Here is a 13,841-nt window from a genome sequence, read left to right on the forward strand (position 1 = left end):
AGTTATTATCTTTCTGGCCTCTATTCAGGGTGGACCTAAAATAACCCTGCCTTCCTTACATGAGCTCGTGGACTAATGCATCAGCTCATTATTACTGCCTTCATTTAGCCTGTTTGGTACACCATGACCTTTTTACCATGTTTCTTTTAGGTCTTCTCAAGTTTATCAAAGTTCCCGGAACCTCTGGGGAGTGGACTTAAAGGAAGCAGCAACCTTGTGGAACAACTTAAGGTCTGCCTGACCTAAGCCTGTCTCTTCTGCTACGCCTCTTCCTGAAAATCTCATGTTAACATGACTGATAACGTATCTGGACAAAGATGTTACCTTTATCTTATAATGATTTGAGAGCTATTAAGCTTTATGATTGTTGTTCAGCTGCTGTTCAGTTGTGTCTGAACTCTTTGCAACCCCATGGACTGCATCAAGCCAGGCTTCCCTGTCCTGCACTATCTCCCAGAGTTTGCTCAAACTCATGTCCATTGAGTCGGTGATGCCATCCAACCATCTCATCCTCTGTTGCCCCCTTCTCCTCCTACCCTCAATTCTTCCCAGAATCAGGGTCTTTTTCAGTAAGTCATCTCTTCAAAACAGGTGGCCAATGTATTGGAGCTTCAGCATCAGTCCTTCCAATGAATATTCAGGGTTGATTTCCTTTAGGATTGACTGGCTTGATCTTCTTGCTGTCCAAGGGACTCTAAGAGTCTTCTCCAACACGACAGTTCGAAGGCATCAATTCAGTGCTCAGCCTTGTTTATTGTCCAGCTCTCACATTCGTACACGACTACTGGAAAAACCGTAGCTTTGACCATATGGACCTTTGTCGGCAAAGTGATATCTCTGCTTTTTAAGATGCTGTTTAGGTTTGTCATAACTTTTCTTCCAAGGAACAAGTGTCTTTTAATTTCATGGCTGAGAGTTAGTAAACTTTATAATCAGAAGTCTCAAAATGTAACAGTGGTTACAGTAATATAAAATCTATGTTAGATAGCCATATTTGCTGGAAATACGGAAATAAGTAGTACAGTCAGCTCTGGTAGCACGTTTTAATGGACTTAAGGCATTATTTTACCTGGATGGAAGACGAAATACTCTTGCTAGTTTATACATAAGCAGAACTGGGTTCACTCCATTAACCTACTTGTAATAGCTGGCAGGATTCTAAGAGAATGGGACAGAGGGCTGTGCAGCAGAGATTGGCTAATTATTAACCAAACTCTACCCTCTTGTCTACAGAATACACCACTCAACTACACACCATAGGTTCCCTTCAGCCCAGGGAGGGTACACCTTTTCCAGTGGGACATGGGGAGCAGGGAAGTCAGAGGTGCTACTCCCAGGCTCAGCCCTCCAAGAGATGGTTTTCTGTTCCTAACTGCCAGCTACACAGAGAAGTCTTTGAAGACGGCAAAGGGTGGGGACACAGGACAGAAGAAACGTGAGACCTCGCATCGTCATTCGGAGGGCAGCTGTCTGAATTATTCAACATGCAACACATTCATTTCATTACGTTCAGCTACTGACGTACGGGGGCTGTTCCAGCTTTCTCTCAGAACATCGGCCAAGGAAAGAGAAAGAAATGAATAGAGGGAATTCCCTGGCAGTCAATTTCAACAAAATTGAAATTGAACTGCTGGCAGTCCAGCGGTTAAGACCCCGTGGTCCCATTGCTAGGGGCCCGGGTTCAATCCCTGGTTGGTGAACTAGGGCTCCACAAGCCTTGTGGCATGACAAAAAAGAAAAGAGTAGAATCAAGAGCATTCGAGTTTGGGTCTTAGTTGTTTTCATGGGGGAGACTGTGGGAAGTAAAGAGATAATGCGGGGTCCTGACTTCCTAATGGAGGAATGTAGAATGGATAAGTCATAAGAAGGCGCCTGGAAGTCAAACTTTGCCTTTTATATTGGGGGGAGGGTGCTGTTTGCTAATATGAATGTCAGGTCACTGCAGAGGCAGGATTCAGTTAGGGAAGAACTGAAGGAAAGTTTTCACATGGAATCTGGGGTGTCTACACCGAAGACGTCAATAGTGGCTGGACTCTGGAATAGGTGAGTAGAGTAGGATTGAGGAGGACGCATCTGAGATGCGTTTTCATCTTATAAACCTTCACCCGCTGGAAGAGACACACCTCTGCAAAGGGAGTCCACGGAAAGAGTATCCCTAGAATTCTGTTCTCATGGGAGCCTCTGTACATGGTTACCCAGGGATGGTAAACGTCCAGGATTTTCATCCCCAAAGACAGAAAGGACATCTTACCCTTCTAATAATGTTGGGATCATTGCATTTGGCCAGTTTTCCAGCAAAAAGCTGAACTCCAAAACTTGCAAAAACTAGCATTAAGGTCAGCAAGAGAATGGAGACCTGGAAGAAATGGGTGAGATAGCAAATCTCTTAGTAATACATTTATAATAGGTTTGGTTTGAGCACTGATATGAATAGGACTTTTCAGAAAACATGGGACAATATTCACAGTCTTTGGATATTATCTTTTAATGCCTCCCCCACAGGTCATTCAATTAACCTGACTGTAAGGTTAAAAAGAGGAAATTAACAGGTTTGGCATTTTTAGGATAAAAACACACGACTTTCACATAAGAACACAGGCTAAGGTATTTTTGATATGAGTTGGACCTGTCTGATTTTGAAATCAACACGTTGCTTTATTTTATTGTAGGGAACAAAGGAAAAACGGTGAAATAATTCTGTTTCCCCCATTCCCAAAAAATGGATTCATATGTCTGCTAGCAGGGCCTAAGTAAGAGGGACTGTGGCTTCGCTTTCTTGGGGGCCCCAGAGCTGAGTCCGTGCGAAGGCCCCGCACACAGAGGGTGTGAGATCACACATTCCTGAACAGCAAATCTGGTGGGTGGCTGCCGCGCCCTCTGCTGGATGACTGTTTTGGTCTCAGCAGAGAAAGATGCAAACACGCTGAACTCACCACTCATCTGTGCTGGCCGAATCATCTAAACAGATCTCTTAGAGACACCAAAATTACACAGAGCCGTTCTCTGCATCTACTCTTAAAAGACCCTAAATCAATTATTTGCTCAATTAAGAATTATATTTTCTTCTCAATCATATTTCTGAGTATTCATAACTGTGTATTGAGGTTACTTAAAGTAAGGCACACCTGTGTGTTACAGTTTTGAAGAGTTGTTTTATGTTAACACTCCAAAGATCAAGGTGAAATTTTGTGCTATATGAGTGTGGGGACACAGAAAATGAGATTATGAGCCCAGACCTGTGAACTCCTATTATCACTTGTGAAGTTGATAGTGTTGAATTTTCTTCTTAATTTCCAGATTTAGCAACTAAAACCCAGCATAGAATTTAGGCTCAAGAGTTAGGAGTGGAAGTGTCAACAGTACTAGCTCTTCGGATTCTCCTTCCATTGCACTTTCCAGAGGGCTTCCCTTTAATTTACTATAAATGTTGGATGAATTAAATACACTAATAAGCCAGAGGCATCCAGGTGTCAAGTCTTTGAATATGTGTTGTGTTTTTCTAGTACCTTTATAATCCTCTTGGAGTAAACAAAACGGTAGACTGAACCTTGATGAGCAAGACTCACTTCATTCTTTCATTTGCTACAGTAAGAGCTAGACCATGTGACCAGAAGCAAAGGGTGACTGTAACATACCAGAAAAATTTCCTTAAAGCCGCTGAAAAGTTCTCGAACAACTTTCCTCATCTGAGGCACCAGCTTGAATATGCGCAGGGGTCGCAGGCAGCGGAGAACCAGTAAGAGCTGAGCTCCAGACTCCGCAGGCACGTTTTGGGGCATCCAACAAAGAAATATCAAGCTCACCTGGAGGGAAAAAAATAACCTCCCGAATTTATGCAATTTATCCTCTACTATCTACGTTTACTGTGAGCTAACTGGCCACAAGTTTCCTTTAGCAGAGATTTCATGTGTCATGTAGGACAAGTGTTCACTGGACGTATTAAGACATGTAACTCAGCTCTATGGACTCGATCCAGACCTGTGAGCAGCCCCCAAAGAAATCATCAGGTGTCTGCAGGAATGAAATAGGGGTCCCCCCACCCACGGTGTGGGGACATAGGTACATCCTGCCCCCATCTTTCAACATATACACTGGAGGCTCTATAGACATCAGCAGGATAGAAATTCCTTTGATCAAGGATACTAAACCTCACACTTGATTGAATACTTGCTGCTGCTGCTGCTAAGTCGCTTCAGTCGTGTCCGACTCTGTGAGACCCCATGGACTGCAGCCCACCAGGCTTCTCTGTCCATGGGATTCTCCAGGCAAGAACACTGGAGTGGGTTGCCATTTCCTTCTCCAATGCATGAAAGTGGAAAGTGAAAGTGAAGTCGCTCAGTCGTGTCTGACTCTTAGTGACTCCATGGACTTCAGCCTACCAGGCTCCTCCATCCATGGGATTTTCCGGGCAACAGTACTGGAGTGGGGTGCCATTGCCTTCTCTGACTGAATACTTACTATTTTGTTAATGATCTAAACGTGCTACATGCCAACAGTCATAATTTTGTTTGTTGTGTTGGAAAAGGCATTGATTTCATGCCTTCTTGGACAAACAGAAAGAGAAATTTCTTAGAGTCCTCTACTGTGGTTTTCCCATTTAGTTTTTTTGGGAGGTGGCTCCACTGCACGGCATGTGGGATCTTAGTTCCTTGACCAGGGATGGAACCCATGCCCCCTGGAGTGGAAGTGCTGAGTCTTAAGCCACTGGACTGCCAGGAAATTCCGCCCCCCACCTCATTTAGTTTAAACAGACAGTTGAATGGTTACGTTCTTTGGCCTGGTATTTTATTTTATTCCTGGTGTTGGAATTGGAAGAGTGGTCCAACCATACTCTATTTATTTTCAGTGATAAGCGACTCACTGATCAATTATATGATGTAGTTATTTTTTAGTACAGGTGCCATAAGAATTGTGGCATGCAAACTAGATTTGATATCTTAGACATCATTAATGCATGTCTTTTGTACACATGAATGTAGTTGATGTATCTGAACCATATCCATGAATATTTTTAATGCTTTTTATTTAGATTTTTACATGCAAGCCATTTATCTGCCTATAATAGACTGTGACTCTACTTAAGAACTCAGTTATGGCAGCTGAACCTCTGTGACTCACGTATCTCACTCTTGTACCAAGAAATGCAGGCAATTTGACAAAATCATTCCATTTTGTATTTAGGAACTAACAGAAGACTTACAAGATATATAAATATGTCCATTACGCCACCAAAGTCCCTGATGACAGCGGTCGGAGTGAAAAATAGGCCATCTGCCATAATCTTCAGATTAAGCTCAATGCTCATGAATATCACAAACACGTACTCGGCAATCTGAAATGGTCAGAAGGCAGTCTGGTCACCACGAATGCAAAAATCACAGGTCAGCGTTTCTCTGCTGAGCTGATAGGGCAGCAGTACCTGCAAAGTAGGTGTGTGCATCACTCTTCGAAAGGGGGATTCGAACATCATGGAGATGCAGGAGCAGATGGTTACGATGATCATGACCCAGTCCAGGTAAGTCACCAAGCCCAGTAAGTCACTGCCGAAGACCAAACAAAAGTGAGAAATGCAAATCCTCTGAGAAAAGTTGCTAAAAGTCATAGATGATGCTTCTGTGAGTCTAGAAACGTTGACTGGCATTTCAAAAATGCATGTCCAACTGTCTATTTCATATCATGATATAGAAACAAAATAAAAAAATTTTTAAATGTTTATGCAGTTAGTGGAACTTCAAATGTGCATGGAAAACAGAGTTTGTAATGCTTACTAAAGTTGATGGTACTTTGTATTTTTCACAGCTCCTGTGACCGGATCTGTTTTAGATCTGTAAGAGAACAAACACAGAAATTCTGCCAATAGCATGCATGTTACAACTTGGCTTGTAGTATGCATAAACATCCCAGCTACCTAAACTCTCTTTCAAATCCTCTACAAAATGTCTCTTACATATATGTTAATTGTATGTGACTTTGGAAGGCAGAGAACACTAGATGGAAGAAAAATCAGAAGTTTCAGGGGATGGTTTGCTGTTCAGTCACTAAGTTGTGTCCGACTCTTTGCAACCTCACGGACGGCAGCACACCAGGCTTCCCTGTCTTTCACCATCTCCTGGAGTTTGCTCAAACTCATGTCCATGGAGTCGGTGATGCCATCCAACCAGCTCATCCTCTGTCGACCCTTCTCCTTTTGCCTTCAGTCTTTCCCAGCATCAGGGTCTTTTCCAGTGAGTCAGCTTTTCACATCAGGTGGCCAAAGTATTGGAGCTTCAGCTTCAGCATCAATCCTTCCAATGAATATTCAGGGTTGATTTCCTTTAGGACTGACTGGCTTGATTTCCTTGCTGTCCAAGGGATTCTCAAGAATTTTCTCTAGCACCACGGTTCCAAAGCATCAAATCTTCAGTGTTCAGCATCGAAGATGCTTTATGGTCAAATCTTCTTTATGGTCCAACTCACGTTTAAGCTTTTCAGAATGCCTGATTTTAGGATTCATGATTCCACTCAACAGTGTCTGACTAGGATATTACAAAATCAAATTTTGACCTCCATTTAAAAGTATGCAAACTCTTTGCCTTAGCAGATCAAGGATGTTCCTCATAATTATTTAATTAACTAGAAGTAGATTAATTAAGTAGAACTCTTCACTCTGTATTTCACTGTGATCTTGCTGAGTAATTTATGTAGAGTTTCTTGGGGGGTGTGATTTATACCTTTGACTTCCAGGAAGCCCATGAGCAGTCTTCGGTGAAACTCCTCATCCTCTGTGTGTGTGTGTTTCCAGTTACAGTAAAATCTTTCTGGGGCCACTGGAGGTGCGTTGCTGACATAAGAGAATTAGAGCACAGGATACAAAGTGGAGAATCCCCAATTACATGTAAACATGGAAGCAACCAATGGGATAATTCCAGATGAAAAGCCCACTTTAGGAACAGATCAAATCAACCCTACACTGTCAGTCTCTTTCTACTTAGTGAAAACTCAGAGTTTTCAATCATTACTAAGGTGCTTTTAACGGTGAAGGTCTTTCTAGAATAGCAGGAAGAACATAGATTGGCAGTCAGAGAGGGTCATGCCATAGCTAATGTTCCTGGGCAAAGCCCTCAGCTACATGCCCTCCTGTGCTGGGAGGGGGCACTAATGGGCCCCAGTGGCTCCTGAGGTCTCCTCCAGCTCTGAGGGGCTTAGTTTCCTGTTGCTGTCGTTCAGTCACTCAGTCATGTCCGACTCTTGTGCCTCCATGGACTGCAGCCCGCCAGGCTTCTCTGTCCATGGTATTCTCCAGGTGAGAATACTGGAGTGGATTGCCATGCCCTCCTCCAGGAGATCTTCCCGACCCAGGGATGGAACCCAGATCTCCTGCACTGCAGGTGATTCTTTAGCACTGAGCCACCAGGGAAGCCCTTCATGAGTCTCCTAGGGCCGCTGGGACAAAGCACTGCAGGCTGAGTGGCTTAGACAGCAGAAACTTCTCCCAGTTCTGGAGGCGCACACCTAGGTTGAAGGTACTGGAGGGTTGGTTCCTTCGGAGGCTGTGAGGGAGGAATCTGCTCCAGCCTCTCTCCTTGGCCTGAAGACGGCTGTCCCCTCCCTGTGTCTTCACATTGCCCCTCCTCTACAGCAATCTGCGTCCCGCTTTCCTCATCTTATAAGGATGCCAGTCTTATTGGATTAGGGCCACCTGAATGACTTCATTTTGATCTAATTACCTCTGTAAAGTACTTCTCTCCAAGTAAGGTCACATTCTGAGGGCTTCAACATTTGAATTTCTTCAGACGAGGGTGACATGATTTAGTCCAATATGCTACTAATAATGGCATCAGGGAAGGTCCAGCTACTGAATGGAAAGTTTTCACACGTTCTCACACTTCCCTGGTGGTCCAGTGGTTAAGACTTCGCCTTCCAATGCAGGGGGTGCAGGTTCCATCCCTGGTCAAGAAGTCACGATCCCATGTGCCTCATGCTCAAAACACCAAAGCATAAAACAGAAGTAATGTTGTAACAAGTTCAAAAAAGACTTTTAAAAGATCTGCATTAAAAACATTAAAAAAAATTTTAACACTTTTTCCAGGATTCATAATGTCCTCTGGATGTTTACTTCAATTACACATGACAAGAGTCCCACTTCCTCCATCGGCTGCTTGCTAAACTTGGCTCGGCTTGTCCCAAATGCACTGTCCCATGGGCTGACCACCCTGACAGCCTCTCACACGACTTCTTCCACAAAGGGAGGTCCAGGGACCCTGGCCAGCGGGTTTTCTCGTAACAGTCGGTAATGGAAGCCCTAGTCAGCTTGATCTCTATTTTGTCGTGCATAGAATCTCTATTATTCTCGAATGAAGGTGTTTTGACCACAAAGAAACAAGTCTAAAAGAAGACACGGGCAGTGACCTTCGCTATGGCATTCCGTCTCCCCTTGTTTGAGTGCTTCCAAAGTAAAATATGGAGCTAACCAGCGGGATACAAACATGTTGGGTGTCCCTGGAAAAAGTGACAGTGGCTGTGAAGTGCTTCGTGACCGTGCGTGTTGTATAATGTTGACTACGTGCAGCCATCACCCGTCGGCCGCCCAGCCCGGAGGAGCAGCGTGATTAATTAGCCCGCAGTCTGTCTGGTGACCCCATTAGGATGACACGATCCTTCTTCCTGAGATGACAACTCCCCCCACACTGCTGTTTGTCTGACTCGGGGCCAAACCCCTGGCTGCCACGGAGTCACTCACGCGTTGAAGCGAGCCCGGACCACCACGCGGCAGAAGTTCCTGAACCTGTGCTCTCGCCCCACGATGAACAGGGGCTTGTCGAAGTAGGGGTGGTTCTCTCTGAGCTCCTCTTCCTGCACCTTCCTGTTCAGGCAAACGCACAGTTTGGGGCGGGGTGGGTGTCAGGCTGGGGCAGGTCTGCCCTCCCCGAACGGGAGCCAGGAGACACCAGCCCATCCCGCCGCACCTTTTCATTTCTGCTTGCTCCTTTTTCTCCTGGATCATCTTTATCTCACTGTCTTCTCTTTGTGCATTTCTGTATCTCACCGTGTTGGAATGCTAGAAAGAAAATAAAATGGGGCACATGGATGTGGGACAGTTTTCTGAGGGTCCCTCCCAAATATGATCATTTTTTTAAAGAAATGGAAAGGAGTATCGCTCTGTTGACTTTAATGGGCTTCCCTGGTGGCTCAGATGGTAAAGAGTCGGCCTGCAATGCAGGAGACCTGGGGTCAATCCCTGGGTCGGGAAGATCCCCTGGAGAAGGGAATGGCTACCCACTTCGTAGATTTTAATGGCCAGAGTCATCTTAGCAGGGGTATTTTATTTTTTCCACAAAAGGGCATATTTTTCTAATAAGAACATTTATTGAGAACCTGTTATTTGCCAGGCACTGTTGCAGTGCTGTAGGCCAAAGTGGGGGAGGGGAATGACACAATCCCTGTTCTTATGGGGTTACTGTTTTCGACGGGGGGGGAGGTGGGGAGAGATTAATAATTAAAATAAGTAAGAATATTAGAAAATGTTTAGTGCTAAAGAGAATAACAAATATTGTATATTAACACATGTATACTGGATCTGGAAAAATGGTACTGCTGCTGCTGCTGCTAAGTCGCTTCAGTCATGTCTGACTCTGTGCGACCCCATAGACGGCAGCCCATTAGGCTCCCCCGTCCCTGGGATTCTCCAGGCACGAACACTGGAGTGGGTTGCCATTTCCTTCTCCAATGCAGGAAAGTGAAAAGTGAAAGGGAAGTCGCTCAGTCGTGTCCGACTCTTCGGGACCCCATGGACTGCAGCCCACCAGGCTTCTCTGTCCATGGGATTTTCCAGGCAAGAGTGCTGGAGTGGGGTGCCATTGCCTTCTCCGGGAAAAATGGTACAGAGGAACCTATTTCCAGAGCAGGAATAGACAGGCAGACGGAGAGAAGGGATGGCTGGGCACGGGGGTGGGGGTGGGATGAATTGGGAGATTGGAACTGACATGTATACACCCCCACGTGTAAAACGGATAGTGGGAAGCTGCTGTATAGCACAGGGAGCTGAGCTCAGTGGTCTGTGGGGACCCAGACGGGTAGGATGGGGGCCGGGGGTGGGAAGGAGCTCCGAGAGGGGGAGCCACATGTTTGTACAGCTGATTCATGTTGTTGCACGGCAGAAACTAACACAACCTGTAAAGTAACTATACCCCAACTTAAAAAATTAAAATAGAAAACAAAAGAAACAAAGGGGGATTAGGAGCATGAGAAGGTCGTAGCAGACCTTGGTAAGGAGCTGGTGCTATGTGAGCAAAAATGAGGAGGAGGCAGGGCACTGGACATCTTCCGAGATGTGCACTTTTGGGGAGAGGCGGGTCTGCGTGTTCACACATGGATCTGACAAGATGCAGTGTCGGTCGAGGAAACAGAATAGGAAGAGCTGAGGCCATCAGGACAGCAGAGGCTGGGTTATTAGGATCCCGACCCTGGTTTTTACTCCATAGAAGATGGAGAACCAGTGTTCACCTAACTGGATTGACTGTATAGAAAAGTATTCCTTGGACTTAACTTCTGTATCCCTTATCATTCGGAATAAGTGACAGATAAAACTCTCTTGTTTTAAATGGCTTCTATTCTGGAGGAAAAGACACTGGGAGAGATTTGTAGAACCCAGCGACCTTTTGCTATAAAGACGGGGCAAAGATTTTTGTTATCTCTCTATGTAGAAAATACAATAAAAAAATCTCTGAAGAGGAAATAAGCCTCTGGAATGGAGACTATTCAAACGGGGACTTCTGTTGTGTGTTTTTCTAAACACACCTCTTCAAAGGCATGTTCTAATTTGATGCTTAAGTAGACCACTGATTTCCATTGCGTCTCACCGAAGGAAAGTGCTTTGAATTAGTGTTGCCTTTCAACTCTCTCCATGTAACAGGTCTGACCTCCAAATTAAAAGGCCATGTGTTGGATCTTATCATAATTCAACATTGAGAATATGGTGGATCACATCAGAGCCGGAGCTGAAAAACCATGGTGTCAACAGATGTTGGCGCCAATTAGAACCATGCACACAGGCTAGTGGCAACATCATGGGTTCTCACCCTCAGCTTCCTGCATCCTCAGTGTTGCCCAGAACACTTAGCCAGGACAGTGTACTCAACTAATACAGCAGATGGACTGTGCGGAAAACTCTAGACACTCTTCAGAAGAGGTAAAGTGGTTAAAAAAAAATAGGCAAAAACAAAAAAATCCAAAGCCTCGCTAAGCTTCCTTCGCTTTCTCAGATGCTCTCCTTGACTCTGAACAGTCAAGATTCTGCCTTCTTAGCCAAGCTATCCAGACTCAACACCTATGCCTTAATCAGGGCTTCACTAATGACCAGTATTTAATCAGTCCTTTCCAGCCCTCTCATGGCAATCTCGGCATGGTCGAGCTGCTGTTGACTCTAACCCATAGGTTAGACTTCCGCCTCCTCAGGGTCTCCTTGGGCTGCCACGTGGCTTGTTCCTTCACCTTCTCTGGGTCCCTGGGCTAATGCAGTGAAACCCACCTCTCTAATGTTCCCTGCCCCCAAATCTCCACCTTTGATTTCTTTACACTATTTTACTCTTCTTTGTAATACAGAGCAAATCTGTCACAGCAGTGATGATGGAAACTAGATAAAAATCACTCCCAGAATGGATTATACATTTGTTTGCTCACTGATTGTCTCTTTTACTAGGATGTAAGCTTCTGCAGGGCAGGAATTCTTTTTTTTTTTTTCAATTTGTTTAATTGGAGGATGATTGCTTTATGGTGTGGTGTTGCTCTTTCTATGTGAATTCGCTGTAAGTATATGTACATCCCCTCCCTCTTGAACCTCCATCTCACCCACCCCATCCTACCCCTGTAGGTCATCACAGAGCAGCGAGCTGAACTCCCTCTGCTATAAAGCAACTTTCTACTAGCTGTCTCTTTTACACATGGTCCAAAGAGTCACAGCTATGATTTTCCAGTAGTCATGCACAGATGTGAGAGTGGGACCATAAGGAAGGCTGAGCACCGAAGAACTGATGCTTTTGAACTGTGGTGTTGGAGAAGACTCTTGCGAGTCCCTTGGACTGCAAGGAGATCCAACCAGTCCATCCTAAAGGAAATCAATCCTGAATATTCATTGGAAGGACTGATGCTGAAACTCCAGTACTTTGGCCACCTAATGTGAAGAGCCGACTCACTGAAAAAGACCTTGATGCTGGGAGAGATTGAAGGTGAAAGGAGAAGAGGGGGACAGAGGATGAGACAGCATCACTGACTCAACGGACACGAATCTGAGCAAACTTCGGGAGATAGTGAAGGACAGAAGAGCTTGGCATGATGCAGTCTACGGAGCCACAAGGAGCTGGAGGCGACTTAGCGATTCAACAACAATAGGTGTATATATGTCAATGCAACTTTCTGAACTCGCCCCCCACCCCGGCTTTTCCCCGCTGGCGCCCTGGTCTGTTCTCTATGTCTGCATCTCCATTCCTAGTGCAGAGATTCTGTCTTGTTTCCCTGCTACTTCTTCTCCCTAGAGCAGGAACTGACAAATCATAAACACTTGATAAATATTGATATTTATTGAGTCAGTTAATAAATAAATGAGTGACCTAGAAAAGAGATTCCTGGGAAAGTCTTATGAAGCCTTTGATAGAAAAATTCACCTAGAAACAAAATTTTCTTTCCTAGTATGTTAACCCTGGAATGACAGACACTGGGTCTAGATTTTAGGATACTTGGAAATTAGCAAAATATTTAAAGTTAATGATGTGACTCATTCCCATAAAATGCTTTAAATGTCTTTAATTTCAGTCAAATGCAAATGATGTTTCACTTTTGCATTATACTATCTAAACAAAAGGACTTCTCTGGTGGCTCAGCAGCAGATAATTGACCTGCCAATGAAGGAGACACAGGTTTGAAGCCGGATCAGGAAGATCCCCTGGAGAAGGAAACAGCGGCCTACTCCAGTCTTCTTGTTTGGGAAATCACATGGACAGAGGAGCCTGGTGGGTTACAGTCCATGGAGTCACAAAGAGTCAGACACAACTCAGGGACTAGACCACAAAACAATCTAACAAAGGTATATGTATCGTAGGATGTCTGGACTTTTCTACAGTTCAGTCAGTCAGTTCAGTCACTCAGTCATGTCAGACTCTTTGTGACCCTGTGAACTGCAGCACATCAGGCTTCCCTGTCCATCACCAACTCCTGGAGTTGCTAAACCTCATGTCCGTTGCGTCGGTGATACCATCCAACCCTCTCATCCTCTGTCATCCCCTTCTCCTCCTGCCTTCAATCTTTCCCAGCAACAGGGTCTTTTCAAATGAGTCAGTTCTTTGCATCAGGTAGCCAAAATATTGTACAGTTAGTGGTCACTTTTCTGTACCTGGCCATTTAATTTGCTGGCTAAATTTCCTGATTCCTTCTAGTATGAAGTCTTAAGGAGATACAACAGTGTGACAGAAGGAACCAAGTGCTGGAATTGTCTAAGCAATCATTAAAGATATTTTACCAATCAAGCTTTCCAAATCCAAAGTGTTAGAACTTACATCTTGAGTCAGAGTTTCAAGAGATTTCCCCCTGCTGATCCTTTGGCTGTTTGATCCGTGTCTTAATGACCTAAAACAATTACAACCAACTGATCAATACATCTTGAGACCAAATGTGGATTCTTAAGCAATGATATTATAAAAAAAAATAATCCCTGATAGCATCATGCATGTTTACTATTTCTTTTTAGAGCAAAAGCTTTAGGTCTAACCACCTGCCTTTGATCCCATCAAACAAAATTCAGAATTTTCCCTTCTGATCTTAAAAGTGAGAGTGTGATCATCAACAAGGGAGAGGTTTTTGAAATATTTTTT

At 44.4% G+C, this 13,841-nt stretch overlaps 1 protein-coding gene across 1 annotated transcript in view; it reads right to left on the reverse strand.

Moving 5' to 3' along the window:
* NALCN (sodium leak channel, non-selective) overlaps nucleotides 1-13,841 on the reverse strand; it is a 302,068-nt gene that overhangs the window by 40,895 nt on the left and 247,332 nt on the right. Inside the window, exons 20-27 of the mRNA XM_027557923.1 lie at nucleotides 13,527-13,596; nucleotides 8,946-9,037; nucleotides 8,720-8,842; nucleotides 5,769-5,825; nucleotides 5,420-5,540; nucleotides 5,201-5,332; nucleotides 3,636-3,803; nucleotides 2,252-2,356 (exon numbers count right to left, since the gene is read on the reverse strand). Of these exons, the coding sequence (XP_027413724.1) occupies nucleotides 2,252-2,356; nucleotides 3,636-3,803; nucleotides 5,201-5,332; nucleotides 5,420-5,540; nucleotides 5,769-5,825; nucleotides 8,720-8,842; nucleotides 8,946-9,037; nucleotides 13,527-13,596 (868 nt within the window). The remainder of the gene's footprint in view (nucleotides 1-2,251; nucleotides 2,357-3,635; nucleotides 3,804-5,200; nucleotides 5,333-5,419; nucleotides 5,541-5,768; nucleotides 5,826-8,719; nucleotides 8,843-8,945; nucleotides 9,038-13,526; nucleotides 13,597-13,841) is intronic.

This window comes from Bos indicus x Bos taurus, chromosome 12 (assembly GCF_003369695.1).
Source record: "Bos indicus x Bos taurus breed Angus x Brahman F1 hybrid chromosome 12, Bos_hybrid_MaternalHap_v2.0, whole genome shotgun sequence".
NCBI classification, from domain to species: Eukaryota; Metazoa; Chordata; class Mammalia; order Artiodactyla; family Bovidae; genus Bos; species Bos indicus x Bos taurus.